This window comes from Ctenopharyngodon idella, chromosome 12, assembly GCF_019924925.1.
Source record: "Ctenopharyngodon idella isolate HZGC_01 chromosome 12, HZGC01, whole genome shotgun sequence".
NCBI lineage: Eukaryota > Metazoa > Chordata > Actinopteri > Cypriniformes > Xenocyprididae > Ctenopharyngodon > Ctenopharyngodon idella.
In genome coordinates, this window is record NC_067231.1 from 7,142,542 (window position 1) to 7,170,032 (window position 27,491).

At 35.2% G+C, this 27,491-nt stretch overlaps 1 protein-coding gene across 4 annotated transcripts in view; it reads left to right on the top strand.

Moving 5' to 3' along the window:
- Positions 1-27,491, top strand: part of mpp2b (MAGUK p55 scaffold protein 2b) — a 51,184-nt gene that overhangs the window by 17,801 nt on the left and 5,892 nt on the right. For 2 of the 4 annotated variants that reach the window (XM_051915408.1, XM_051915409.1), the window contains exons 3-8: positions 18,132-18,232; positions 20,216-20,368; positions 20,476-20,631; positions 21,508-21,735; positions 26,848-26,979; positions 27,074-27,176. In XM_051915408.1, coding sequence (XP_051771368.1) covers positions 18,132-18,232; positions 20,216-20,368; positions 20,476-20,631; positions 21,508-21,735; positions 26,848-26,979; positions 27,074-27,176 — 873 coding nt within the window. Of the gene's footprint in view, positions 1-8,471; positions 8,778-18,131; positions 18,233-20,215; positions 20,369-20,475; positions 20,632-21,507; positions 21,736-26,847; positions 26,980-27,073; positions 27,177-27,491 lie in introns of those variants that run through there. The other 2 variants (XM_051915406.1, XM_051915407.1) reach the window with 2 other exon arrangements.

Sequence of the window (27,491 nt, forward strand, 5' to 3'; positions counted from 1 at the left end):
CCATCCTTCTTTGGAATGAGGAAGTAGCATCTGTAAAACCCTGACTCGCCATGGGCTGCAGAGACTATCTCCATTGCGCCCATCGCCAGTATGCTCTCTACCTCGGTTCTCAGAACATGCATCTCATGTGTGTGTGTGAGTAGCCTTGATTGATCGTGTCCAGGACCCAATTTGATTCTCCTGGAATGGCCTCCCGTGCATGCCGACCCTTGCGCTGTTGAGAGAGAGTGTGTGAAAAAAAGAAATGCCCTTTTTTTTGTGAAGGTGTTTTTTTTTGATCTGCTGTAACAGATTATTGCACACATTTGGTGGGAACATATGCTAAAACATTTTTAGTTGTACATTTTAGTTAAGTTATTAGTACCTAATACCTAATGTGTTGACTAATGGTAACAAATTCAAACCTTATTGTGAAATGTTAACAAGTAATTTAAATAAACATGTCCCAGAGTATATATTTAAAGGAAGTACCTTGTGAGTCAGCATCACCTTGAAATGTTTATCTTTTAACAGACATCACCATCCTTCTGTCAAGGTGCACGTTTCTGGTATTAAATGAATGAGCTCACAGTGCCCGACCTGCAGTCATGCGAATACACACATTGTAATCTCTTACACTGCACAGAATCTTGGCTCAAAGCTGATACTTCCAGCTCTGTGACTGCACTGAATGAGCATGCAGACAGAAAAGAGACAAATTATGTGAACTTGCCATTTTTCTGTGAATAACAAATAGTGCAGCAACCTGGGACACGTTACTGTTATTCACATGTTAGTGACCCAAATGTTGAGTTACTCCCTCTGGGGCTGCAGCCATACCTCAGGACATTTTGTTTTAGCTATGTGCTATCTGTCTTCTGATGTCTACTCAGTCACAAAAGAGGTTTTGACTTTAGAAATGATATTTGCCAATATTAACAGGATCCTGTCACTGAAAGCGCATAGAGGCTAAATTCGCTTTACAGGATTGGATAGTAAGGAAACATACTAAAACATGATTTACGAGTCATATGGTAAAGACTCTTTTTATAGTAGAAGAAATTCCACAGGGACAAGCTAGAGTGCTTCAGCAGCACAACATGAAGAAGTGCACTGGGGTAAAAAGCATCTCTTTTAGTTGGATAATGACGTTTGTCATCAGTTTTTAGTTTATCTAATTTATTAAAAAATACATTAAAAAGAAATTCATAAAATGACTTGAATACACCTCTTCTGTGGTTAGCTTTTTTACATTTCTGAATTAAAATTTATCTGGATAAATGTTTTAAGGACATAAAATAAAAAATGTCAAGGTGATACAACTGTCCAGTGAAAAAAAAATTCTTGAAACGAAATCGTGCATTTTTTTATTATAATTTCCTAGAATTATTTTCTCCACTGACCATTAATAATTTAAATAAAGTATAATTTGATATTTTATGACAAGGTTCAGGTTGTAAAATATCATTTGGTGTGGCTCTGCAAAAACTTAATAATGAATAATAGTTTTGTGAAAAATACTTTTTACCTTGAAAAATATATGTAAAAACGTTTTGGAAAATAATGATTAAGATGCACATGTATTCAAGGTATAGGGAAAATATGTTTCTTGATGGTTGTTTCATTTGAACTTTTCTTGAAAATGGTATAAAAGTTTGATGACACTTTACAATAAGGTTAACTACATTTGTTAACATGATCTAAGAATAAACAATACTTCATTTAAAGTAATTTTAACATTTACTTATGCATTTTAAAATCAAACATTGTTAACATTACTTAATTCACTGTGAACTAACGTTAATAAACAAAAATTTTTTTGTATTTTTGTTAACTAACATTAACCAAGATTGATAAATATTGTAAAAAAAAAAATATAGGTAACACTTTATTTTACAGTGTCCTCGTTACACGTTACATGTAGTTACTGTGGTAATAATTATAAATTATGCATAATTACATGCAACTAACCCTAAACCAAACCCTCATTCAGACAAACACAATCAGAGATATGTTTAAAAGTACCCATAGTCCTCCAAGGTTTATAATGGTTGTGAATGGGGGACCGCGATTTGAAGTAAAAAATAATGCATCCATCCATTAAAAAAAGTAATCCATACTACTCCAGGGGGTTAATAAAGGCCTTCTGAAGCGAATCGATGCATTTTTGTAAGAAAAATATCCATATTTAAAACTTTATAAATTCAAATAACTAGCTTCTGGCGGACGACCGTACGCAGAAATAAATCATGAAAATCATGGGATAATTTTCATTTTTGGGTGAACTATCCCTTTAAAATAAAGTGTAACCAAAATATATTGCTCACTGTTAGTTAATACATTAACTAATGTTAACAAATGAGACCTTATTATAAAGTGTTACCAATTTTTTTGTAAACCATATGAAACAAAATATGCATTACGAATGTTAAAGTGTTCATTTTGAAATATAAATACAGATTCATGCTTTGTAAGGTATATGCACATATAACTTAATATACCGTTTACAATTCACAGTGGTTGTGTAATTATGTTGCTTTATACAATACTGTTTCTTATAGAAGCTTGTTTCCGCCACTGAATAAAAAATAAAAAAGGTAATTGCAACTTTTTATCTCATAATTCTGACTTTTGTTAATTTAGTCAATAAATGTGTCCACCTTGCGTAATAAACATAACATTATTAAGTAAAGTGTACATATATTATGTAACAGTGACTAATTCAAATGATTTGTATTTACTCAAAGAAATTTTGTCAGCTTTACTTGAATTTCTTTTGTTCATACAACTAAATTGTTATTTATACAAATTACTCAATATAGTTATAATAATATAATATAATATATACTTTTTTAAGTAAATCCAACAATTAATTTTTTTGAGTGTGGTTAAGTCAATAATTTAATTTAACAATATATACAAATAGCACTTCCCAAGCAAACTGTGTAATTGGATGATGGTCAATAAAAAAGACATCAGGAAATAAAATACACACTTCACAACTTATTGTGAGAAATAACGCCAACTGCATATGGCCTTAAAGAAATGAAGCTTTATTTAGAACATTTTATACTGTCGCAAATATAGTGTGATATAGTAATAGAGGCTTGTTTTATAATGTTTATTGTATTCAAATCAATTTCTGCTAATAATCCCAGATATATGTTCATGTTTAATATTTCCTGCATAATTATGTACATAACAAAATATATTTTGTGATGTGTTGTGCAGCAGACACACCCATCATAATGATTTATATATATTGCCAATCCTGCCTGAAATAACCTAGAGATAACATCCAAAGTAACAATTAATTTACATACATATTTCCCTAAAAACTAATTCTGTGCAACTAATACTTTTTGATTTTAAATAAAAGTTTTGGCTGTCAGTCAATGGTGCCCTCTGGTGCTCAAATATTTCCGGTGGTTTCACCACCTGCCAGCAGTGTAGAAGCAATCTAGTCATATATCAGTGGGCTGTAAACATGTAGCTTTACCAGTCTATAGTATCCAGCATGCTTTTCTGCATTGTGGTCTGCTGAGGAAGCAATGCTATTTCAGCAGATTCTAAGCACCTAAACATGCTGATCCAGAAGGCCAGCTCGATTAATCACTGAATGAAGTGCATGGCAAAATGGTTCTTGCACAGAATGTCTTGAGCTGATCTAGGTTCTAAGGTGGGTTAGGACAAGATTGTCAAAGGTCTTCATTAAAAGGGATGTCAGTACTTCTAGTTTTTGGTGCCCGTTGTTGGACAAGCACTTTCTAAGCACTGGAAAGAACCCAATTAACTTTCCACTTAGCTTGAGAGCATTGACCTTCAAGACTTTACATCAACACTGGACCTGCTGGTTTCCATCCTATGCTCTTCCTTCACCCGATCAACTAATGAAACTTTTGTCCGTGCCATTACTGAAGTGCCAGTGTCATCCAGAGTCCTCATTTAGCTTGAGATATATCACCTCAGTTGACACTTGTGATAATGAGGTCCAGTTTGCCAGAAGTAAACACTAGCTGCCAACACTGTGACAGCTAACTGATTATACAGCATGACATAACTCCTTTAGCCAGTTATTAGAAATGTGCACTCTCCAGGTTTTTTTTTTTTTTTTTTTTGTATTTACTCCTTATTGTAAGGTTTAGATGCAAGGTTATGTTTACAGTGTACTCTGTAAAACATTTGCATGAATTGGTGTATTTGTTAGATAATTGTTCTTGTACTTGTAATATTTTTTACAGCAGTACTTCTACAATATATTGGAGTTAAATATACATAAATAGCATAGCTGTGACTTCACAATGAACAGGAACAGGAAATGACTGATGTAGCAGCATTATAGAGTACCTCAGAGATGATGTGTTTTTGTATGCAAAACCCGTAAGCGAGTTAGCATTTTAGGACTTCCGGTTCCATCGCCCTAAAGTCTATGGGTTTTTTGAATGGGTTTTTACTAAATCACCTGAAGGTCTGTGGTTAACAAAGCCTCTAAATATTTCCACATTTTGATCTATGACATAAAACACACCAGTTATAACCCGCTTGTGATTTTTTAAACCTTTATTGTGTCTTAAAAATGGCGGTTGCTAACAAGTTGCTAAAAGGGACTACTTCCTTTGGTGGGGACTTTAGACGTCATCATGACAAACAGGACATTTGGACAGCATTTCTTATGAAAAAGTGGATAAGTATTCATACACAGCGCAGATCATAATCAGCGAGCATGTTTTTAAATAAAGTTGTTTTTTAAATAGCTTGGTGGTGGTGACGTTGATCCACGACCATGGTGTGCTGTAGTCCGTTTATAGTCTACTATTAGCTTTTTATATCTGACGACTTTATTTAGGCTTCAAAATGTATAAATGTTGTGTTAACTTGTAAAGATTATCTTGATAGACAAAACGTGTAAGTATCATAACCATTTGTTAAACACAGAGCTTATTTTTTGTGATTTTCCAAAAGTCTATGGGAAAAATGCATAGGCTTTCGATCAAGGGAACCCGTGCGCCGCTAACTTCCGGGTTGGCCTACAAAAACACGTCATCTCTGAGGTACTCTATTTGTGTCTGTATTACAGTTATCTCATGTTTTTATTTACTGGTGATGTCCACAGTACAATATTGGTGCTTGGGTTCCCAGCATGCATTTCGGCATGAACACATTTTTCTGCCTCTTGGTGTATTTTGCCGTTGCTGTTTTTGTTGTCACTTTAAGTTAATTGAGCAACAGTTTACAATGATTTAAATTTGTTAATGACTATGCATTAGTCAGTGCATTGGTAATGCATGGTATCATGAACAAATTATCAGTACTCTTACAGCATGTATTACTAATCTACTAATATATTTTTAATGTTTTAAATTGTATAAATTAACTTCATTTAATTTACTATGAGCAATTTCATTTAAAATGAACAACAGTATATTTATAAATTATCATTAACCTAAATTAAATGCTATAAATATGTTGTTCGTTGTTAGTACATGATACATTAACAAATTTCTGTCTGTTCAAAATCATTGTAAAGTGTTAATGTTACTTGTTTTGTAATGTGGAGTTTAATATTTTTTAATCTAAAATTATTTGCTGTTGTTTGTTAAATGTCAATTGTTTGATTTTTATATGCCAAGCGTTGGTTGCATGCCTTGTTAACTCATATTAAAAGGTCAAAAGCAATAACAACCACTCAGCTCACTACAACAGCACTGCAAACACTCCACCACTTTAACTGCTTATAAAAGATTATTTTATTTATTTAGCACTAAATTACAGCCTGTAGTGACTGTTAAAGGATTAGTTCACTTCAGAATTAAGATTTTCTGATAATTTACTCACCCCCATGTCATCCAAGATGTTTATGTCTTTCTTTCTTCAGTCGAAAAGAAATTAAGGTTTTTGAGGAAAAGGATTTTTCCAGGATTTTTTTTCCATATAATGGACTTCACCAGGGTTCAATGGGTTGAAGGTCCAGATTGTCCAAAAATCTGCCTACGTCACGCGTGTCCATTCCAACGTGATTACGTAATGCGTGGTGCATTGCAGAGCAGTGCAAGATGAGCATTTGTGGTTAAAAAGTATATAATTTGTTTTGTTTTTTTTAGAAAATGACAGATTGTTTCGCTAGATAAGACCCTTATTCCTCGTCTGGGATCGTGTAGAGCCCCTTGAAGCTGCACTGAAACTGCAGTTTGGACCTTCAACCCGTTGAACCCCATTGAAGTCCACTATATGGAGAAAAATCCTGGAATGTTTTCCTCAAAAACCTTAATTTCTTTTCGACTGAAGAAAGAAAGACATAAACATCTTGGATGACATGGGGGTGAGTTAATTATCAGGAAATTTTAATACTGAAGTGAACTAATCCTTTAACTGAGTGTAGCTACCAACAAAATGAATGTGCACTTGAAAAAGCAGCTTTTCCAATTTACTTAATTAAAAGTAGCTAAAGCAACACAACATTTTATCACCACTTAATTTCATTCAAAATGTAAAATTAAAGTTTACTTAATTTATTTGTGTTGGGACTACATGAGTCACTGTTGCATTAACTGAAACTTCATGGATGGATTTTTAGTTCTCAGCATGCTTTGCAAGAACTGAATTGGGAGAGTAAATGCTGAAATTGTTACTTTGAAATTGACCAGTTAGATTTTAATATTAAGGTATGTTGAACATATGTTGGAGTTTCTGTTGTTAAAGTTTTTGTGGTTACCACTGTGCTGAATAGTAGAGCTTGTGGTTAGGTTATAGGATAGTTATATGAAAATAGTGGTGTTTGTTTACATTACATACATTGAAAGTAGCTGTGATAATGTCAAAATACATCATGTGAAATTAAGATAAAGTAATTTTATGTTAACATTTGCCTTAAAAATAAAGTAAAATAAAAAAGTATATATTTATTTGCTTTGTTATTTTTACTTTACTTTTCAGATCTTACCTTTTATGTAGTGTGTAATAGCAGTTTGTGAATGTAAAAGGTTTGCTAAGTTTCAAAGATCAAAGAAGAAAGAACTGAACTGCCTAAAAAACGAGTAGTCAGTAATTCCAGTCTTACTTCCTGCATGAACCTACGTAGGTTTGTAACATATTTACATAATGCCATCCTATGGTCTTCATTGGCTGCCCGCAAACAATAGGTGTGTTCAACTTGATGTGGCACTGCGTAGACCGATTGGTGTATGAGATCAAGTATACACCATCAAGTGTAAGTACCGCAAGAGCGTTTAGAGAGCAGACGGATTCATATACCTTTGAATCGGTCTTGTGGTACTTTGATGTCATACACCGATTGGTCTGCGCAGCGCCTCTTCAAGTTGAACACACCTAATGTCTGCTTTGACCCACCCTCAAACACTGTAGTTGTAGATGAGGCCTGGAAGAGTTTGATTCGTGTTGTGGACGTGTCAAGCAGATGCTGTTCTGCTCTGCAAAAGCAAATCCACTTTGCATGCATTTTCAAAGGATGAGGACTCAAGCTCGACTTGATACGGTAAAACCAACGCCATCATTACTGTTCGTATCACTGTGGAACAAGTGCTGAGGAAGCCTCTGGAGCTGAAATTCAGATATGATAATGCGGTAGACCAATCACAACCGACTGAGCCCTCTGACCAATCAGAGCAGAATAGGCTCTCAGAAAGGAGGGGTTGAGAGAGACCAGATCCTTTATCGAATAATTCCAGATACTATGAGAAAAGAGGTGATGCTGCAATGTATATTGTGTGAAAATTTTTTATACCTTCTATGCATGTAAACTTATTGTAGGAGATTTCCAAAATAAAATTAGGAACCTTTTAAATAGAATAATGGGAGCACTTTCACTTAGTTATTAGGATTTTACTTAATTTTGTCTGTAAAATGTTCTTGAAACATCTGAATGAACTTGTTTGAGTAAATTTTACTTGTTGTTTTTCAGTGTGGATAGGATAGCTCACATCATCTTGGAGGTTCATCACAAGAATGTTTCATTTTGAAGAGTTAATATTGAGATCTCTGATTGCAGATGCATCTTGGCAGGGTTTGAGACATGGTTGAGAGCTCACAGCATCTGAGATCTAAGAGACTTAAGTAAAAGTCTCCATTTACACTTAATGTAAATTTATAGGAGAAACATTTAAGGAGATTAGCTTTTATAGAGATCTCGTAAGCGATTCTTCTTTCCAACTGAGAATTTCCACTTCGCTCTTTGTTCGTATTAGCTATTTTGTCTTCATCCTCTTTTTTTCTATATTCTGTCTCTCCCTCTTCTGCATTGTCTCCTCTTATTAGGTCTCTGCGTTTAGTTTTGAGCTTTCTCAGTGGGTCTGTCAGGCATTGAGACAACGGCTGAGAGGGAGTGTTAAGGAGGAGGCTAAAATTCTCTGGCAACCTGTGTATTTGGAATCAGTGCTGTTAGAGTCAAATAGAAGCGAATTAGGAGGCAGAATGCAAAGACGCCCAGTTGTTTATGCTGCCTCAAACTACCTTTTTTAAGGAGGGGAGATGAAGAGAGAAGACAAAAACGGGAAAAACAAGGAAGCCTGAGGTGTTACCAGACAGGGAGGGAACAGTCAAGAAATGGAATACCTAGGAAGGGACAAGCAAGAGAAAGAATGAGAGGTGGGGGGGCTTTCTGGTAACTGATGCTGACGTCAAGGAGGTGGAAAAAAGTGAAGCAACAGAAAATAAGGAAGGAGCGCATGTGAATTAAAGGCAGGAAAAGAGGTTTCAGAGAGACTGAACTATGGCTGGGAGTCTCTATAACAGATTGTCCCTGGAGGAGATTGGATCGATCAGATCTCTAGAGAGTCCAGGAGGTAAGACACAGAGAGCGCAAGATCAGCTCAGCTCTTTAAAAGCATGCTGTGGTGTCACTGGAGGAAAAGGGACTTCAGTTTTTATTGTGGTTTTGCAGTTACAGTAAATGTAAATGCAACTATAATAATGGATGAATTGATTGATATGAAATGTTGGTATCAAGAGTTGTCATATTCTCATTGCAGTTGATAACATGATCATACTACTTCTGGTGTTAAATTAAAAATGTAAAAAAGTTAAATAAATGCATTTGATTCATAATCATTAGGCATTATTTGTGCATTATAATCATAATGCCGTATAATAAACATCTTTTCATAATTGCGATCATTATATTTTCCTATTCGTGGTAAAATTAATTGCTCGTTTAATCACAGAAACCTCTCCTCAAGTTACATATATTTAATAGGGTTAGGAGTCTGTTCAAATCACTAACCATAATTATGAATAATAGTAATAATTGTCTTATTATACACATGCTAACGCTTTTTATTCCTGTATCCATATTATATTTTAAAGGCATTCCTAATGCAATGCAAATTATATCAATATATCATAAAATGCATAATGTAACCTGTTATATTGTTTTCCCCATACATTCGAATACTTAATTATTTACACAATACCAATAAGGTAAAACAAGACAAGATGCAAATAAAAAGCTTATGTAAGCAATTGTTTAGTGAAGGACTGACAAATTAAATTAAGTGAGGGTGTCAACTTAAAATTAATTTTGATATTTAATGTACAGTGGGATGTTTTAGAATGAAATAATACTACAAAACATCACAGAAATAATCAAATCAATTTACAGTATGCCTGTGTTGCTTTTCCCACTAAAATGATGTCACTTCCTGCCGGTTGATGTCTTTAGTCCTTATTTATCAGCTTGACTAATGGAATAATAATTGTGTAATGTATCTTGTAGAAACTGTATGTCCACTAAAAAATAATGTGATTTCTAATCTTTAAAAATTGCGAATACAATATTTTATCCAATATATTAATACTTCATGGGATGAAAATGAAAAGGCTATAAAGAATGTAACATTATAACATTATACATGGCATTATACTAGCAGTGATCAGCAGCACATTTCATGTGTTTTATAGTTCTATAATGCATGATACTATTGAAATGTGTATCGTTGTTGAGCTGCTAAGTATTATAACTCAACTTTTAAAATTATGAATACATTATGAATCCCCTTATTCATACAGGCTTTATAGAAATTGTCACCGACATTTTTTCATCCCGCTCTAGCACAGAATGTGTGTGTGCATGTGAAGAGGAGAGACAGGGAGGGGTGCATTGAAAGAGAGGTGACAAACCAGTGTCCAATTAGCTTTGTGCATGAGAGCACATCCTGTGTTTGTTACAGCTGCCTGGAGAGAATGATTTTATTTCCAGATTTCCTCTTTCTCTCTCTGCCAGAGGTTCAAAATACAGTCATTTACAAGTGGAATACATTCCATTGCATCTTTTCACAAAAAATGCAGTTTTCTCATATTTATGTGAACTGTTTCCTTGGTTATAAAGCAGTATTATTAGACTGTCAACTTTTTAGTCTGGACTTTAACTCTATTCCTGTGACACTTGAGATGGTTGACAATATATTGACAACATGTCCTTCTTGAACACAGTAAGCAGCATTGGCCTCATGAATATTCAATCTGCCAGTTGAATTATGCATGATTACATTAAATCATGTGCTTACACATCTGTAGGCCGGCTGTGTATATTGCATGAATAGCAGGACTGACATTTCCAATCGAATTTTATGAAAGAGTCTTTTAATATTGTAGGTGTGATGTGGCAAGCTGTTGAGAAGTCAATAGATGGAATTATAGGTGTAATAATGACAGACTACATCTAGGAACTCAAAGATAGTAATTCACTACTACAGTGGGATCACAGATGGGGCAAAAGAGATTTGATCAGTTGTTCTGGGCATGATATGTGATTTCACCAGACTGTTCTCCAAAAAAAAAATGACCCAATAGATCGTTTTTCAAGCACCTTATTACGACCTATATTAATGTTTTAAAGTCATGCGCCCTCTAGCTGGCATAAAAATAATGACAGTCGTGTTATGTCTGTCATCATGAAATCACGTATGACTGTCGTTACCACTTAAAATGCGTGTTCATTTAAATGCAATTCTGGACTTTTTACACCATTTGTCCTATTTCCATTTAGCAAAACTCATTTTTTTATTAACGACTACACCCACCCCACCCCCACCCCTAAACCTTAAACCTTAAACCTACCCTTAGTGATTTATAGTGCATATACACTTTATGAGCACATGATTGCATATTGTTATATATTGCAATGCTCTGCCAATTGAGCTACGCGAAACCGAAATATGACGCAGATAAAAGGGAACAATGCATTAAAATTAAAGTGTCCTGTTGTCGATAGGGGCAAAACTTTAGCAAATGCTCCTAGGGGTCGTATTTCATGAATTAAAATAAAAGTGTCCTGTTGTCGATACGGGCGCAACTTTAGTAAACGCTCCTATGGGTCGTATTTCAGGGAAGTGACAAACAACTTATATAGGCGTATTGGTTGGAGAACATGTTGGATTTCACACATGCAGGAATATAATAACATAATTCTATATGTTAAACCTTGTAGAAAGGTGGGTTTGATGGGTTTCATGCAGTGGTGACCTAACCACTTACCACCTAACCACTGTTATTGTGAACGGACCGTTGGCTGAACGTCTGATGTATATGGCACGCAAAATGGGAAACACTTTGGGAGTTTCAAAGTCATCATCTGATTGAATTCTACAGGATTTCTGGGAGACGTGTGTGTCTCGTTCTTTTAATGGTCCGCCTGAAAACAAAGCTGTTGTGATGCCAAACCCCCTCATGGAAAAAAAGCTGTCGTGTTTATAACTGAGGCAATGAGCGCTTATCAGGATCAACTAAACCCTGGATTTTCAAAAGTCTGTGAAGATTGCGGCTCCATTGTTGCAGTAAACTTGCAAAACGTTCTTGAATGAATAATTTATTAGATGCACACCACTCTGTTATCGTAGGGACATCAACTTTACATTTTCACGCCCCTAAACATGATGCAGAACAAAACGAGCTGTGATTGGATGCTTTACATGTCGGTCAGACGTCCTCTTGGCCAATGAAAGCTACATAATGACCGACACAATCTACCAAGAGCAGTGCAAATTAGCGTTGGCTCGCAAATAAGCAGAGCTGATGCTCATCAGGTACGGGTCGACACAGGCGCAACTTGTTACATGTAATATACGGATAACGCCTTCCTCTGGCATTCCAAAGAAATTAATACGGGTGGAAAATATTTTCTCCCTTCTACCATTCGCTCTCTGTTCTCCGCAGTGTCTCCTCCTAGCAGCAACAATTGCAGCCATGTCGCAAAATGTGTTAAGACAAACATTTGTAAATTGCGTTGCATGATTCATTTAAATACTCTCCTCCCATAAATTTTGCGTCTGAAAGGGAAACTCCAACAAATGCATATGCAATAAGGTCAGCCGCAAAAACAACTCAGTCCACGCCTTTTCAGCACTAATTTTGTCGTGCGTGTCTTTAGTAAATCCTGACAGTAGTTTTTTTAACACCAAAAGAGGGTTTGCGCTGGCGCAAGCTGTTAGTAAACCTGGCCCTTAATATAAAGTGGGACCAAAATATTTTCACTGTATTATAGTAGATATTTTGCCAGTGATCATTTTTGGAGGGCTCCTAAAAGTGTAAAATTGACTTTTCAGTTATGTCAGGGCCCTAATTTTGTCTTTTAATATTAATATTTTTGGGAGCCTTTTAATTGTAAGAGTTTTTTTTAAAAGTATAGCCACTATTATGAGTGAGTGTGTACAGTACCAAATGCACAAACCAAGATAAGATCATTAGTAAAAGATAAGACGAAAACCATTAAAGCTAAGAAATTATCAAGATTAAAGCCCAGAAGATTAGAAGAAGATCCATTAAAACCCATGAGGGGTTTGGAAATATGTAATTAGAAATTAAGTTGAGGCATCTTTATGCAAGTAAATGAGAACAGGAATAAATGTGAGTAATAATTTGGGCTCCAGGGAATGAACAGATTGCAATTAACAGATCACTTGCAGAAATGAGTTGGAGGTTTAAGTGACTTCATTTTTATATATAAACATTTCTTAGAACCATAAAACATATATGTATAGGTAAATATTACTGTTTATTACTACAGTACACTGTAAAAAGCAACAGATTACAAGCAATATTATTAATTAAATTTAACAAATAGAATTGAGTTAGAATTAATCAAATTAATTCCTTAAATGTAGTAAAGTAAACTTTAAACAAAAATATCTGAATAACAGACGGACGTCAAAGATGAATCAAGAACTCTTTATTTTTTATTGCCAACGTTGAAGACACCTCATGATAACAAGTAGAATCACTGAAGGAAAGAGGAACACACAAATTATCAGAGGTTTAGATGTTGATGTTGATTTTATTGAAAGTTGTTGGTCACCATTATGGTGATCAGTGTTTCGTTAGGTAGTTGGGCAGTTTGACTCTTTGCATTTTAAATGATTGATTTTTAAGGAATTAATTTGATTAATTCTAACTAAATTCTTAAATGTTGAATTTAATTAATAATATTGCTTGTAATCTGTTGCCACAACTTTATTGAGTAGAAAGATCGTATTACTTTTTACAGTGTCTTATATTAGTGCATTTAAAATAAATTGATTCAATTTAATTTCTTCTTGTGTTCATTTAGTAAAATTAACTTATTAAAATCAATTAAAATTACAATACAGACTACTATTAAAATAGTTTGAACAGAAAGCCATGGTAATTTTAAAATATTTTTCTCTATACTATTTTACTTCTTTTATTAAGCAAATCAAATTGGCAACAATTTGTCTTTTTGACTATAAACCTATGACTATACAAGTCTACGAAGGTATTTAAGAGCAAATACATAAATATTGAGACATATATATCACATAACATTGAATGACTTAATTTTTTAGCTACTTGGCCATCTCTAATTATGAAAACTATGTTCGGTTACCTATGCAATATGAAATAGATGAACTAATTTGGGTAACACTTTAGTAAAGGGAACATGTATTCACTATTAACTACGTCTTTTCCCTCAATAAACTCCTAATTTACTGCTTATTAATAGTTAGTAAGTTAGTTGTTAAGTTTAGGTATTGGGTAGAATTAAGAATGTAGAATAAGGTCATGCAGAATAAGGCATTAATATGTGCTTAATAATCACTAATATTCTAGTAATATGCATGCTAATAAGCAACTAGTTAAAAGACCCTAAAATAAAGTGTTACCCTAATTTGCCATGTGTTTATGCTCAGAAATGAGTTGAGTGTTACTGTGCTAGATGAATATAATTAGGAGAAACTAAACTCCCTTAAAATGAAAGAAAAAATAAGCATAAAGTAAAAACTGTGGCAAAATTTGAAAGTCATGGGAGAATTCAGTTAAATAAATGAAGAAACAGAATTTGATGTCACAGTAAGCCAAATTGTAACCTAATTTGTTTTGTCAGCCAGGCTTCATGTAGTATGAGTGTAAGGGGAGGTTAGACTAGTTCCAGGAAATGACCGTTGTACTACAGGCTTTCTCCGTTACTGAAGGAGTGGTGGAATGGAAACGAGTCAGAAGCCAAACACTCAGCGGTAGTCCTGAGCTGGGAAAATAAACAGCAGTAATGCAGCTCTTACATATAGATAAGCATTACAGAAATCTGTGACCTGAATGTAACCAGTGCTGCAGTGTGAGAATGTGACAGATTATTGTTGAACATCAAGGCATGTCCTTCAGGTAAATTTGCAAAAGCACATACACAGTCCATATATACACCTCTTCTTCATAAAACATGTTTTGGAATTTTAATCAATTATAGCTTAAAGGTCTCAGGGCTCAAACTCGGAAATATGTCTGTATTTCTTTGGTGTGTCCTTTCAAATGAAATGTCACTAAGTCTTGGCAGGATGTCGACCCAGAGCTAGTAATGAGCTTGACCCTTCTGCTCAGAAATCCCAGTAGGATGTGTTTCCATAGAGATATACATTACAGAGCTGCTCATGGTATTTATTATAGCAAAGAGGTCTATAATACCTAGAGACCTATCTGTTAGCATACACATTCATCTCAATGGTTGTTTGGCTGGCGCAGTACTCTCTCAGAAGTACGCAATCTGATCCTCTTTGCTCAAGGACAGCATCAACAACAACAAAAGAATCTAAAAGTAAAATGAGTGGTGTATAGAGTAGATAGAGTTTTATAGCAAAACTCCTTTAGCTGCTTTGGAATTTTCTCACATCACTCTCTCATTAGAACCCAGATCACAAACTCTGTTCTGAACACTAGACATTTGCCTTTCCCATTGTGAAAAAGAAGTACACTTTAGCACAGTAACACTTTTTTTTAAAAAGAGTACTTAGTAGGAAAAGAATATACTTTACAAGAATATACTCAAATGCAAACTGAATGTATTGGTAATTGCAATGAAATGAAAACTCTATGTATGATTCAAGCAGCCTACATCTTTATATGTAATTTGACATTACAAAGTGCACTTAAGAAAGAAAGAGTCATGAAGCTAAACTAAAGCCTAATGTATACTTCGGCCGTCCATATTTGCCGATGGTCCGTGCACTGTCCGCGTGACATAATTTTCATCATCAGGACCGTGTGCAGCCCAATTTTTGCGTGCGGACGGTGCGTGTACAAACAGTAGCGCATGTGCGATTGCCATTTGTTTCATAGTATTATAGGCCTATTATCTAAGTAAAAAAATCTACCCTTGAGATTTGAATTTACAGTAACAAATAAGCACACTTTGTCACAAGGGTTTACTGTCCACATATACAGTATGTATGTTGTATAAATAAATATTATACTAATGTATAAATATGGCAGAATAAAATAATACAACTTAAAAAAATAGTTAAAAATTTGCATGTTTGCTCAGCTCAGGGGTTTTCAAACTTTTTGATACTAAGAACCAGTGTCGGGGGTAACTTGAGTTATGTAATCAGATTACTTTTTTCAAGTAACTAGTAAAGTGATGCATTACTTTTTCGATTTACAACAAAATATCTAAGTTACTTTTTCAAATAAGTAACTTTTTTCACATTTATTGACTGACAGCTCTCCTGTCCCCATGTTGAGAGAAATAAAGTGCAGAGGTGTTGTGTTCGCTGTCTGAACATGATGGATATTGTAGTTCTAGACTAACTGTGTGCATACATTTACTCATCTCACTTGCACAAAAACATTCAGTATTCCTCAAAATGAAAAAAAAAATCTTAGAATTTTACGCAAACCTGTAATAATTAAATGTATTAAATTACACAAATATACTTTATGTATTTAATCTCACTTTATTAACCAATGTCTTTGCTGCTGACTTTAAGTGATCCAATTCAACCATACTAATAAGCAAAAATTACTTTAGATTTGATTTAGAAATAAGAGTGTTGAATTTCCTTCTGTATACTCACATTCCTCCTTCCCCCCGGGTTTTGGCACCAGTGTAACGCGGTTTGTAGATCAGGGAAGAAGGAGGCGGGAACCGGCGAACATTTCAACAATACTTTAACAAACAAACATAAAATGAAAATAAAAACGGCAGCCCCTCATGGACGTCTGCCGCACAAACATAAACAAAACATAACATAAATCCAGGCCCGGTCCTCTCTCGTCTATCACTGTCGTTACTCCTCCTTTTATCCTTCCGAGCTCCTCCGTGAGATACGAGACCGGTGCGGCATGCATGTGACATCATCCTCATCCTGCCCGCCACATCATTTAAACTGTGTGAGTAAAGCGTGATATTATAAAGACATTAAATAGTTGGCTTTTATATTGTTGTCTTATATTTTGCACTAAAGCCAAATGTATTTGTATAATGCTTTTCAGAATCATTTCAAAATCATTTTATAGTTAATCTTTGAAATCCCTAAAACATAATAATGCTATTCAGTATTAAATGTATATTACATATTCATAAACAACATCAGTGACAGTCCTGGCTTTCTTAATGCTTTTTTGAACATTTTTAGTTCAATATACATGTAACTCGTATGCAAGGAAACCCCCTGAATCACAATATAATATAACCAAGATAAATTTAAACTGAAATAAATAAATACAACAAATTTTGCCATTATTTATGCTTTTAGTTTTACTTTACAAATCTACTTTATAATTTAAATAATATATTATGATTCAAGCAGTGGGGGTGTAAATGTGCAGTAATGTCACAATGCAAAACATATTAATGGTGGTAAACTAGGCTTCACCTTTCCCCCCGAAATCTTACATTCATTATTATTTCCTCTTTTTTATGGTGAAATATGACCCAGTCATTGCACTATTGCACTGTGGGTATCTCATAATCTCTCTGCTGTTTCCTCCAGCACTGACCAATATCACAAAATCCCTCTCACACAGCATTTCATGTTTCACACTGTTTGGTTTGAACATGTCTGAAAAGTGTAGAAAGGAAAATAGAGTTGAGAACACAGGGGAAACATGAATGAGTTCTGTGTGAGCGGTGCAGATCGAGGGTCACATAGATCTCTCTAGAAATGATTTTTTTATTAAAATACACTCTGTATGAGTATGAAGAGATTCAGCTTTGATGGTTCTCCGCTGCATTGATCTTCTCTCATGGTTATTCCAGTGCTTCTCAAGTACGAAAATAAACGTCTTTTTTTAGCATCTTAAATATGTACAGTACAAACAAGAACTTCAACGGCTACATGATAATGACTATTCAAGCAATCTATAAACATTATTTTAGCAAAATGACTCATAGAAGACTCAATATCATGTTTTATTCATGCATTTTTTTGGTTGCTACAGTTTCTTTTCTCCAGAAGTGCTTGTCATTTGTGTGCACACTCTTAAAGTCGGAATGAAACGGAAGTTGCGATAGTCTTTTCTTCCCTATTGTGATATATATCCGAGTGAAACGGCTTCTTGAACAAGAAGAAATGTAGGGCGGGACTTGAGTTTGTCCATCTGGAATTGATTGGATGGTTGAATGGTTGTGGTTTGCTATTGGTGGATCTCATGTGAGTGACAGGTTGTCCCGCCCTTGCGCCTGTAAACACATCATCAGAGAAGAGATGTCACTTCAAAAGGAAGGGTATGTCCCCTCATGCTGTGGTTCAAAGCTTAATCTTGATTTATGTACAAACAGGCAGCTTTTGCAGCTTGAGACTTCATTAGTCTGAACCTTAGACTCCAATGGGGGTCAGTCACTGGCATAGACCGTCTAATGAACCAATGAAAACAGTTCTGAAATGGCCTGAACCATTTTGTCTTCTTGTCCTCAGCAATGCAGAGTCTTCTGGACACCTTGAGTGACAGCACCAGTTCCACCACAGCCAATGACCTGGACCTCATCTTCCTGAAAGGAATCATGGAGAGTCCAGTGGTGAGCCACCCACTTTCTTAACTTGATGTCCATGTGTCCACATGAAGCTTCTTTAATTAAAAGTTGGGTTTCTGTCAATAGATAGTTATCATATTTGATCCGTTTATCAAAATTTAAACCTATAAAAATACTGATGCTCCAGCATACTGCCTAATGTACAGGCTTTTTTTTACTGTGCTGTTTGACTACAGGCTGGAATTTAGTGCATCACTTTATTATCACAAACATAATTATCAACGTTTTTGTGGACAGATGATTACAGCACATCATGCTTTCACGTAGATTCACTGTATTTAAATAGGCAAATACTTAAGAGTCAATGACTGTCATTATTGCTGTGATTATTATGTTTCATCATGTAGGAAGATGTATCATGGCCATATTCCAGAATGACAATGTCAAGATTCATCAGGCTCAAATTGTGAAAGAATGTTTGGGAGGGAGCATGAAGAATAATTTTCACTCATGAATTGGCACCTCTGAGCCCTGACCTTGTTAAATTCATTGAAAGTCTTTTGGGATGTGCTGGAGTAGACTTTACAGAGTGCTTGACTCTTGCATTGTCAATACAAGATCTTGACCAAAAATTGACGCACCTCTTTATGGAAATAACATCCATTTATTTCCATCAAGAGGTGCATCAGTTTTTGGTCAAGATCTTCTCACGATCTTTTAAAAGTGTATTCTAGACCTGGAAAAGTAATGTATGTTAATAAAGTTTTAAAACACCATGGATATTTTAAATAAAAAATAAAAAATTCTTCATATGCCATGCATCAAATGTTATGGCCTTGGCCTTGGAGCAGAAGTGTTAGAGAACCACTGCTTTAAACGAGAGAGAAGAACGTTTAGGTGAGCACAGTTGATCATTCCCTCAGCTCAGGGTTTGGTCACGCTAAACCACTACTCGGTGAAAAAAATAGCTTGTTACTGAAAAGCTACACTGCTTTGTATGGAAGCTTGTTTCTGAATAAAAAATAAAAAAGGTAATTGTGCCTTTTTAATCTCACAATTCCAACTTTTTTCTTGCAATTGCGAGTTTACATCTTTCAATTCTGACTTTTTTTCTCAGAATTGCGTGATATAAACTCGCAATTGCTTGTTATAAAGTCAGGATTGTGAGATATAAACTCACAGTTCTTAGAAATATCACAATTCCAACTTCTTTTCTCAGAATTGTGAGATATAAACACACAATTGCGAGTAAAAAACTCTCACAAGTTTATATTCCACAATTCTGAATTTATAACTCGCAATTGCGAGTTTATATCTTAGAGAAGTAAACTTGCAATTGTGAGAGAAAAAGTTAGAATTCTGAGATAAAATTCGCAATTATCGTTTACATTTTTTTTTATTCCAACTTTTTTCTCGCAATTGCGAGTTTACATCTTCAATTCTGACTTTTTTTTCCTCAGAATTGTGAGATATAAACACACAATTGCGAGTAAAAAACTCTCGCAAGTTTATATTCCACAATTCTGACTTCATAACTCGCAGTTGTGAGTTTATATCTTGGAGAAGTAAACTTGCAATTGTGAGAGAAAAAGTCAGAATTTTGATATAAAATTTGCAATTATCGTTTACATTTTTTTTTTTATTCTAATTTGCAATTATCGTTTACATTTTTTTTTTTTTTTATTCCGTGGCGTAAACAAGCTTTCATAGTTTTGAAAACAGCTGTCACTACTGGAACATTTAGTAAAGTTAGTAGCTTAGCTCCTTTAGTTAGTTACTCTTCAAAACTGAGGTAATGCATTACACAGATGTCAACATTTTGGTAACATTTTCTATAATGTCTGATGTGTTATAAACGTGTTCACAACAGTGGCAGAAAGCATCCATTCATGTCTAAATGTGGTCAGTCCAAAAGAATCACACCTTCACAGGCCATTTTCTGAAAATTCTGTCATCATCTACCCACCCTCATGTTTGAAACTCACATTTTCTTCATATTAAAGAATGTTTAATGTTTTGTGTGTGCAGTCTCGAGAGCACTATGAAGAGCCGAAGCTGGAGGCGGTGAGGGACAATAATGTGGAGTTAGTGCAGGACATCCTGAGAGACCTCACCACCCTCACATCTCACAGTCAGGCGGCACATGAGCTCGTCAGCATCCTCAAAGAGCCTCACTTTCAGGTACATGCAGAAATGTTGGAGATTCAGTCTAGAGCAATATCTTGAATTGTGTTTCAATTAGATTTTTAAAGTGGTTTCCCTCAATACCTGTTTTTTTTTGTCTACAGTCTTTACTTGAAACACATGACTCTGTAGCTTCCAAAACCTACGAGACTCCTCCTCCCAGCCCCTGTGCATTTATGGACCCTGCGTTCATCAACCAGCCTGTGCCCCCTGATGCTGTCAGGATGGTGGGCATCCGCAAAGTGTCTGGAGAGCACCTGGTAAGACAAGACAATCAATCTGCAGTAACCTGACAAACCGTTTTGCTGTTATTTGTTGTTATGCTTCTTTTGGAGCTGTAGGTAATGTGAGCGCTATGCAAATAAATTAAACTGAAATTGAATATTCAAATAAGTGAGACATGATTTTGCTTTCATAACACTGAAATGGAGCATTGTAATGTGAGCTTCTCATTAAAGATGAAGTGTGCCATTTCTTTGTCACTAACAGAACAAAAACAAATAGCAAAAACAATGACTGTTTCTAAATAGAGCCTATTTCCAGATTTGCAACATGGACTGTAGCACTTTTAGGCTTCTGTAGCAGTACATGAACATGTTATTATCAATAAAGTAAAACTAATTTTTGCTCATTGAAATAAAGCTGAAATAAAATTACTATAAATATTAGCTAAAATGTGAAATGTTGTATTAGCAACTAACTGAAATAAGTTAAATTACAGGTAAATAGTAATATTTAAAAATAATAAAAACTAATAAAATAAAAATCACATAAAATTACTAAAATTATAAAGAAACAATAAATATAAAAATAAAAGCTAATTCAAAATATAAATAAAAACTATAATAGTGTATATTATAGGTGATAATTTGTAATGTAAATGTAATAATTAAAATGTAAATGTATATAATTATACAAATTACATAAATTATTATGGATTTTTATATTCTGTTCTACTCTATTATATAATATTACAATATAATATTAATTTTCACTTCATCCCTAGTGATCGATAAATGTAAATTAGTCTAATAAAGTTGATGTTGTTATTTAAGAAGCGCTCAATGAAAAATGTGTGTTTTTTTAAATCAGATAGTGTCTCTGTTGTTTGAATCAAATCCTGTTTACTCTGCCAGGGTGTGACATTTCGGGTTGAGGGTGGAGAGCTGGTGATTGCTCGGATCCTGCACGGGGGCATGATTGATCAGCAGGGCCTGCTGCATGTGGGTGACATCATCAAAGAGGTGAACGGAAAAGAGGTCGGAAGTGACCCGAAGGTTCTCCAGAACATGCTGAAGGAGTCCAGTGGGAGCGTGGTCCTCAAAATCCTCCCCAGTTACCAAGAACCACACACACCTCGACAGGTGGGCAACATTCAGATGTATATTTAGTGAAATTATTGTTCTTTTTTTGAGTAGTAATTGTAAAAGTATGTAGACTATCCCCTCAATGAAATCAAATTACAAGTGGTCATAGAGACACATTTGAGACTGATGTAACCCTGTACTGAGAGTGCTCGGACACACTCACACTCACTCCTACGGCCAATTTGGCATATCCAATCAACCTAAGTGAGGCGCTGAGCCACCGTGCCGCCCGTAGATAGGTTACTATACTGCCAGGTGTCAGGGCCGTCGCCAGAACATATAGAATGGGGTGGGGTGGGGCATTTCATTTGAGAAACAGACTTTCAGCAAAACAATAACATCAGGTATTTATTATTAATGAAATAGACCAAGTTCTATATTAACATCGAAACACATATTAGTCCATCCTACTTAGGCCAAACTACACCTAAAACTAAACCATTTTGCATTATGCCTATATATTTTGCAAACATGAGGTACAAAAGCTTTTCAATTAATTCCTCCAACAACACAATAATAAAAACGATACATACCAAATAGCAATAAAAATATGTAGCCTACATCTGTAGCATACTGATGTGTAACAAAGACTTTGAGTGTACTGACCAGATTACGTATGCAGGATTTGGCAGAAAGCCACTCCCTTTATAATCACTAAAAATCTCACTCATCTTAGTTCATCGCAATCTCAAGAAATTCTGTAACAATAAATTAAACTGACTGCACAACGAATCTCTTATTTACATAATTATTTGTTATAATAAGGGGATATTTGCCAGCGTGCAGAACTCAGAATCCATTCACCGCAAGTTTTTGTTCAGTGCTAACTTTTATACACCTCTGATTGGCCACTGCGTTCAAGAAATCAACAGATTGGCTACATTGCTCAACGCTGCAAAAAAAGCCTTGTCGTTCTTCAGAGCGCAAACACAGATACGCACTGAATCGTTTGCTGTGAGCTAAATGCTGCTGAAGACATTTCGTTATGGAATATGTGAATGGCCAAATCCACAGAAATAAGGTTTTTGCTCTTAATCATAAGTTTGCTGAATGATGTGTCTTGCCTGTCTGCTAGTAACTGACCTTACGACCGCGGTTATTTCACCACCCCCACCGCTTTTCAAGGGCGGGTACTCTATGTCCATCAAACAAATTATGCACTTCCTCACTGATGTACCTAATGATTTTGAAAAAAAAAAAAACTTCAAATCCATAGTTTATCATTCTGCAAAATTTCAGAAAGCACAAGCTTGTGTATCAGGTTATGTTGAAACTGTAAATATAATGGTATCTTCCCAAATCTACCCAAGTTTCAAGAAGTCGGACAGTCGACATGTTTTTCTTAATATAAAGTTAACTTCTCAGCGCAGTGATTTGATTGGCTATTTGGGCAGTCAGTCATTTATCTGACGTAAGGTCAGTTGGATCACCTGGCTGGATGCTAAAGGCACAATATATAGAATTTTTGCATTAAAATATCCTAAAACCACTAGCACAGTGTTATACATTTTGTTCACTTGTGTACTTACAATATCCCAAATGTTCCCAACAATGTTTAAATTTAGAGAAATTCAAGTAAAACTGCGCTGTGTTACCTCACAATTTAATTCGACAAATAAAGTTACATGTATGAATAGTAATTTAAAATTAAACATTACGGTACTTGTGGCTAATTCATTAGAATGAAATAAAATCATGTGATCAAACATAACAGTTATAAAAGTTTATTTCATTAGCTCATCCATGAACATGATTTGTGAGACGACAACTCCCATCATTCCACGCTCCCTCACAGCGTCATCAAGCTACACCTTTTTATATTGTTTTGAATATGTGACCTCTAGCAGGTAAAATTACATACTGTGCCTTTAATACCAGATGTGATGGTACCAAAATGCTCTGGTACTCACATGCTGACACAAACATGCAAACACACATGTAACTAACATCTACTGTAATAACCTTGGTTCAAAATGCCTCTAAATTGACATCTTTGAGTTCAAACTTTAGTTTGCCCTGCCAGGTTTGGGCACCTGTCTTCACTCCAGAGCATGCTGGGATATTAGTGCATTGCGCCAAAGCCCTCCCTGTTTTTGACACTGTGCCACCCCACCGATTAAGATGAGACACTGACAGTCTTCAAGTCTGCCCTTCGCTATCAGCAGTTCTTAACTGCTTTCTGCATGTCAGAGATCTTCATCTTCGCTGCTTATTAAATGAGAATTAAATGAGTGAAGTTCTGTTTGTCTGCCCATATGGTGCCATATTCACAGTGTCCCATCTGTGCCTGTCTTTACTTGATCCCAAAATAAACGAACAGCTTCCTGTGCCTGCTGCTAATATGGGACTGGACATCACAGTGTTATGTTACTAATGTGATTCACACTCAAATGGTGGGAATATTCATGTTTTTGAGAGCTGCTGTAGGTGTTTGTGATGGCAGATGGTATTGTTGGCATGTGTTATGTTGTGTGTGGAGTATGCTTGTTATTGACGGTCTAAATGATGTAATCCAGGCATATTTTCTGTGACATTGACGTTCCAGCACCTAATAGCAACATTCCTCTGGACTGCAGGTGACTACAGTTGCCATGACAACAGGGTTTTGGCTCTTTCACTAACATTCGTCTTAAAGGGATAGTTAAACCAAAAATTAAAATCATGTCATCATTTACCCTCACATTATATTGCTTTGAAATGCATCATGTAAATATAAAGGTGTTAACATTTAAAGGCACACTATGTAAATTTGCGCCGCTAGAGGTCGCTTATTTAAAACAAAGGCGTAGCTTGATGACGCCTTGATTTTGCGGAATCATGGGAGGTGTTGTCTTTACGTCTACAGCCAGTGGAAAAGAATCGGGACGGGACTCAGGCAGAAATCATATTCATGGATGTGATTATTAACGTTACTGTAGTATGAAGCAGAGCAGGGCTTCTGCTTCTGTGCGAGCAGAAATGATGCCGCTGGAGCGATTGCTAATGAGAGACGAGTGCGGCACATGGCTCGAGAGCAGTGGAACTTTTATTATGCCGCAGTCGCCGCTTCCGCTTCTTCCGGTAAAGCATATGTGTGGTAAAGCAGCGCTGTTTTATCATATTAGATACATTTGTGTGTTGAAAGTTGTTATAGTGCTACTCTGCGTTCGCTCGGCGGCTGCTATGAGACACTTGTTGCACACTGCAGTAAGCTAGATCGATATTAGGCATGGTAAAACATGGTACTCGCTGTAAATCAAGAAAACAAGATTTAAAAAATAAGACTTATTGTGTTGAGCTATATAGCATGATTAGTTTTCTGTCAATGAATGTATCCATCCAAACAGTTGCTCACCCGTCTAATAAAACATAACATATTAAAGTGTCTTTGGTGTTTCCATATTTTAATCTAAAAATCTTACATAATGTGCCTTTAATGTTTTTGACATTTTGGTCTTGTAAGGCTAGTTTTTAAGTGTGCTTAATTGTATTGAATGTGCATTTGAACTGCACTTCAAATCTTAAAAGTATTTATTTTTTTATTTTTAGAAGGGTTAACATTTAAATTTAAACAAATAATATCTCACACTTAATATTGAAATTTTTTCCCCACACATTTCATATTTAATCTCAAGCTGACTCTGACACGCTTGTCTACTAAGTAAAAAAAAAGCACCCTAACTTTTGGAAAAAACATTGAAACAAAAATGTTGGTTGTGATGGAAATGATGGCACAACTGAGGGAGAGGTGTAATTTGTGTAAAACCTTTTTTTTTTTTAGTTCATATCAAGTAGTCAGAATAAATGATTAACTATTAATAAGTAATAATTAGTATTAAATAGTAATTAGTATTATATTGTAGAATTAGTAAAATAATTAGTATTAAAGGGTTAGTTGGGGTTAGTCCAAAAATGAAAATTCTGTAATCATTTACTCACCCTCACGTCGCTCCAATCCTGTAAGGCTTTTGTTCATCTTCGGAACTCAAATGAAGATCTTTTTAATGAAATCTGAGTGCTTTCTGTCCCTCTATTGACAGTCTATTGAAACTTTGATGCTTCAAAAAGTTCATAAAGAGATTGTAAAACTAATCCACATGAACTGAGTGGTTTAGTTCAAATTTTATGAAGAGACTCAATTACTTTATATGATGAACAGATTGAATTTAGGCTTTTATTCACATATTCATCAATGCACAGAACAAAAAACAGAAGCTCAAGCATGTTTGCTTTAAGTGCGAGAAACAATGAGGTTCATTCTCGTGTGTTACGCATCACGTTTGAGCTTCCGCCAGAGGTTTGTTCTCGCGTGTCATTCAGGTTCGGTTGAGCTTCAATTTATGTTCGCCGAATAAAAATACAATTCAATCTGTTCATCATATAAAGCGATCATGTCTCTTCAGAAAATTTGGACTAAACCACTCATTTCATATGGATTAGTTTTACAATCTCTTTATGAACTTTTTGAGATGTCAAAGTTTCAATTGCGTAGCTGTCTATGGAGAGACAGAAAGCTCTCAGATTTCGTCAAAATTATCTTCATTTGTGCTCCGAAGATGAACAAAAGTCTTACAGTTTTGGAATGACATGAGGGTGAGTAATGACAGAATTTTAATTTTTGGGTGAACTAACCCTTTAATTCATATTTTGATTTTTTTTTTTTTTGTTTGTTTTAAGATTGAAAATCTGAGTCTGAACGGGGGGAAACGATCAAATCTACACATAAAAGACATTTGGACAAGTAGAAAGAAAAAAAAAAAGTTTCTAAGACAGTTTTATTGTGACCTTGTGACAAAAAGAAAAAAAAAAAGTTGTAGTGAAATCAACCTAAAATCAGCAGAAAAGTGAAATAAACATACAAGTGTCTGAAGTGGATTATTAGTAAGTGTATGTTTATGTTAACAGAATAAGGAATCATTAGATACAGATATGCTTCATGTTACACATACACACAGAACTCTGAGATCAGCCAGTGATGACAGTAAAGAATAGCTCACTGTGGAAGAACCTCTAAAGTTTTCAACAGGCTGACAATATGACACTCTGATGGATGGACATATTCAGTAACAAGGACAATGTGTTTCTGTTTTTACTGTATGTCTATTTTTCTCCCCCTCTCTCTGTCTGCAGGCCTTTGTAAAGTGTCACTTTGACTATGACCCCACTCATGACAACCTGATCCCCTGTAAAGAAGCTGGACTCAAATTCAGCAGTGGAGACATCCTTCAGATCTTCAACCAGGAGGACCCCAACTGGTGGCAGGTGTGTGTGTGTGTGTGGGGGGGGGGGTGTATATATAGCCATGACCTTTTAGCTCTGTATGGCTGTCTTACCTTGCCTCTGGTCTCACCTGTAGGCATGTCATCTGGAAGGAGGCAGTGCAGGCCTGATCCCCAGTCAGCTGCTAGAGGAGAAGAGAAAAGCCTTTGTCAAGAGAGACCTGGAGCTCACTAGCACAGGTAGGACACAAGGAACCACAGAATATATATATGTAGTGGAATATTTATTATGTGGAAGTGTGGAAGTTTTTATGGCTGCATTTATTGGACCAGTAATATTGTGAAATAATATTACAATTTAAAATAACTCATTGATAATAATAAGAAATCAGCATATTAGAATGATTTCTGAAGGATCATGTGACACTGAAGACTGGAGTAATGATGCTTTGCCAACACAAGAATAAATTACATTTTAAAATATATTCAAATAGAAAAAAGTTCTTTTAAATTGTAATAATATTTCACAATATTACTCTTTTGGATGCAATAAAT